Below are 1,851 nucleotides of genomic sequence, written 5' to 3'. Positions count from 1 at the left end.
TAATAAATATAGTATTTCTTATTTGTGCCTCTAGAAGCATATTTATGATATTAAAATGCCCATCAATAGATAAGTGGATAAAAAGTTGTGGTGTGTTTACATAATGGAATACTAAAATATATTAAAAAAAAAAAAAAAAAAAGAATTTCTCCAAGATTCAGGTTCTGGAGAGCATATGTGTGCCCCATACCACTTTCTCTTTATTATACAGAATGCGTACCACTAAAAATAATATTTCATTTAATTTTTACAAATATAACACCAGGTCCAAAATTTAGATAAACAAAAGTTTGAGACCAACTATCAAATTTAGATATTGTCTTCAGAACCCTTTTTTGTAAACACATGTATTCTTTTTAGTCATATTCCCACAGCACCTATCTTGGTCTATCTCTCCCTTCATTATACTGGAATTTACTGCTCCAGGGGTCTCCAGCCTCCCACAATTTAAGAAAAGCATGGCACTTGCTTTTCCATCTCTCACTGGCAGAAGTATGGTGGAAAGGGGTAGAAAGTAGAATGAAGAAGGGGAGGGCAACAGATATGTCAGGTTTTGCTACAGCAGTGAGGAGAGACTAAGGCAGCTGTGGGCAAACTACGGCCCGCGGGCTGGATATAAAACTATTGAAAAAAAACGACCGTACCCTTTTATGTAATGATGTTTACTTCGAATTTATATTAGTTCACACAAACACTCCATCCATGCTTTTGTCCAGGCCTCCTCCACAATCCCACCTTTCTGGCTTTGTGAGGCAAGAACCCACAGGGAGAATCCACTCCCCAAACTGCACGTTACAATAGTACATTGAAAATAGACACAGAGATTAAAAAGCAAAAATATAGATATATACAGGGTGGGGGAAAAGTAGGTTTACAGTTGTTTGTATGAAAATAATACAACAACTAATAAATAATAATAATACAAGAGTGTATTATTTTCCATATGAACAACTGTAAACTTACTTTTGCCCCACCCTTTATTTCTTGAATGCTTTCCTGTATGTTAGTCATATTCTACTTGTGTTTGTGATCTGATCAAACTATAATGTAATCCTTTTAAAATCAAAATACAGTATAATCAATTATTGTGAAAAAGGATTTTTATTTGAAAATTTCTGTTCTTAATTAAGGGAACCATTCTAACCTAAAGGTTTGTTAGTATTGTTCTCACACCCACTCTTGACACCATCTCACCTGCAAAATATACCGAATTTGCTGTTTTGTAAACTCTGACAATCCTTTGGGAATCAAGGATTCAATGTCTTCTGACTGTAAGAAAAGAGAATGTTATCCATTGAATAGTTACACATTATTATTTTAACCTTAGGGTCAGCAGTCCATAGACTGGTGCATTGGGCTTATTTTTAGGGGCATCAAAAACTTATTTCACTTTTCATGTAATAGTTGCTACAAATTTCATTTCTAGCCTAATCAGTTTTTACTTTATTTTTTTAAAAATATATTCTATTGAGTTTTTACAGAGAGGAAAGGAGAGAGGTAGAGAGTTAGAAACATCCATGAGAGAGAAACATCGATCAGCTGCCTCCTGCACACTCCCCACTGGGGATGTGCCCGCAACCAAGGTACATGCCCTTGACCGGAATCAAACCTGGGACCTCTCAGTCCGCAGGCCGACGCTCTATCCACTGAGCCAAACTGGTTTCGGCCAGTTTTTACTTTTAAAAATTAGCCCTAGCTGGTTTGGCTCTGTGGATAAAGCGTTGGCTTGTGGACTGAAGGGTCCTGGGTTCAAATGCAGTCAAAGACATATGCCCGGGTTGTGGGCTGGATCCCCAGTAGGGGGCTTGCAGGAGGGTGCCAATCAATGATTCTCTCCCATCATTGATGTTT

General features: G+C 37.3%; 1 protein-coding gene across 3 annotated transcripts in view; it reads right to left on the bottom strand.

The window, feature by feature from the left end:
* POF1B (premature ovarian failure, 1B) overlaps window positions 1-1,851 on the bottom strand; it is a 72,801-nt gene that overhangs the window by 21,098 nt on the left and 49,852 nt on the right. For all 3 annotated transcript variants that reach the window (XM_015562916.1, XM_015562919.1, XM_006753460.2), the window contains one exon: window positions 1,195-1,269. In XM_015562916.1, coding sequence (XP_015418402.1) covers window positions 1,195-1,269 — 75 coding nt within the window. The remainder of the gene's footprint in view (window positions 1-1,194; window positions 1,270-1,851) is intronic.

Source organism: Myotis davidii, unplaced genomic scaffold (assembly GCF_000327345.1).
Source record: "Myotis davidii unplaced genomic scaffold, ASM32734v1 scaffold291, whole genome shotgun sequence".
In the NCBI taxonomy this organism is placed as follows: domain Eukaryota; kingdom Metazoa; phylum Chordata; class Mammalia; order Chiroptera; family Vespertilionidae; genus Myotis; species Myotis davidii.
The sequence above is the reverse complement of the archived record's forward strand: the minus strand, read 5'-3'. Positions and strand labels throughout refer to the sequence as shown.